This window comes from Penaeus monodon, chromosome 33, assembly GCF_015228065.2.
Source record: "Penaeus monodon isolate SGIC_2016 chromosome 33, NSTDA_Pmon_1, whole genome shotgun sequence".
Taxonomy (NCBI): domain Eukaryota; kingdom Metazoa; phylum Arthropoda; class Malacostraca; order Decapoda; family Penaeidae; genus Penaeus; species Penaeus monodon.
The window spans coordinates 31411319-31412185 of NC_051418.1; the positions used below are offsets into that span (position 1 = coordinate 31411319).

The 867-nt window shown below is 39.4% G+C and overlaps 1 protein-coding gene across 1 annotated transcript in view; it reads left to right on the plus strand.

The window, feature by feature from the left end:
• The window catches only part of LOC119594384 (gamma-butyrobetaine dioxygenase-like), a 12265-nt gene that overhangs the window by 6321 nt on the left and 5077 nt on the right, over positions 1-867 (plus strand). The window contains exons 4-5 of the mRNA XM_037943445.1: positions 78-227; positions 635-762. Coding sequence (XP_037799373.1) covers positions 78-227; positions 635-762 — 278 coding nt within the window. The remainder of the gene's footprint in view (positions 1-77; positions 228-634; positions 763-867) is intronic.

The window sequence follows — 867 nt, forward strand, 5'->3', positions numbered from 1 at the left end:
CCTCACTAATTTTGGGCCTTTTGCGAAGTTAAAAGACGGTGTGAGACCTTTATTTCAAAGTAAATGTGCAATTGCAGGTCTGGTGGCGCAACGGAGAACCGGATGAGTTTCCTTACATATGGCTTAGAGACAACTGCCAGTGCCCAGCCTGCTTTCTCGACACAGCGTCCAGCCGGGTCTCCAGGGTTACGGATCTTTCCCATGATGTGCGCCCGAAGGAAGTGTATGTAAGTCTGTGATAAGATTCCAGCAAACAAACCGTACGTAACATTTTCTTATCTACAATGTATGAGATTATTTAATTATGAAAGTTTTTTTTTTGATAAGCATTTATGATGTAAAAAATGAATTGACTGCTCATTAAATTAGATGTCGAGCAAGCAGAAAAAACAATCAATCTGTGACTGGCATCCGTAGTTGAAAACATTTTGTGCATTTTTTGTCTCTTAAAAACTTTAGTTTTAATACTTTCAATGTTCTTATTTTTACAAGATTACTCAAACAAGTTGCCAATTTGGAGCCCCAGTTTTTAATTCTAGTTTTATACTAACAATAATATCAACAAGTATAACACAAACACTACTGTACCTAGAATTCCAGTCACAACTATCATTAATTATAAACACTTCTGTAGGTGTCTGAAGACGGCGCTTCTCTTCGCCTCGTGTGGGAGGATGGACACGAGGGAACTTACACTGCGAGTTGGCTTCACGAGCGAGCCTTCAATACGACGCAGCAAGGCGTACACGAAAATTTCTATAAGTATGTTATTATACTTTCAGGGGACCGTCCCAAATGAGGGGGGTTTAAAGGGTTTGAGTTAGCTAGCCTATGTTATACGTACAAGAATGAAGAAACTACCAAAGG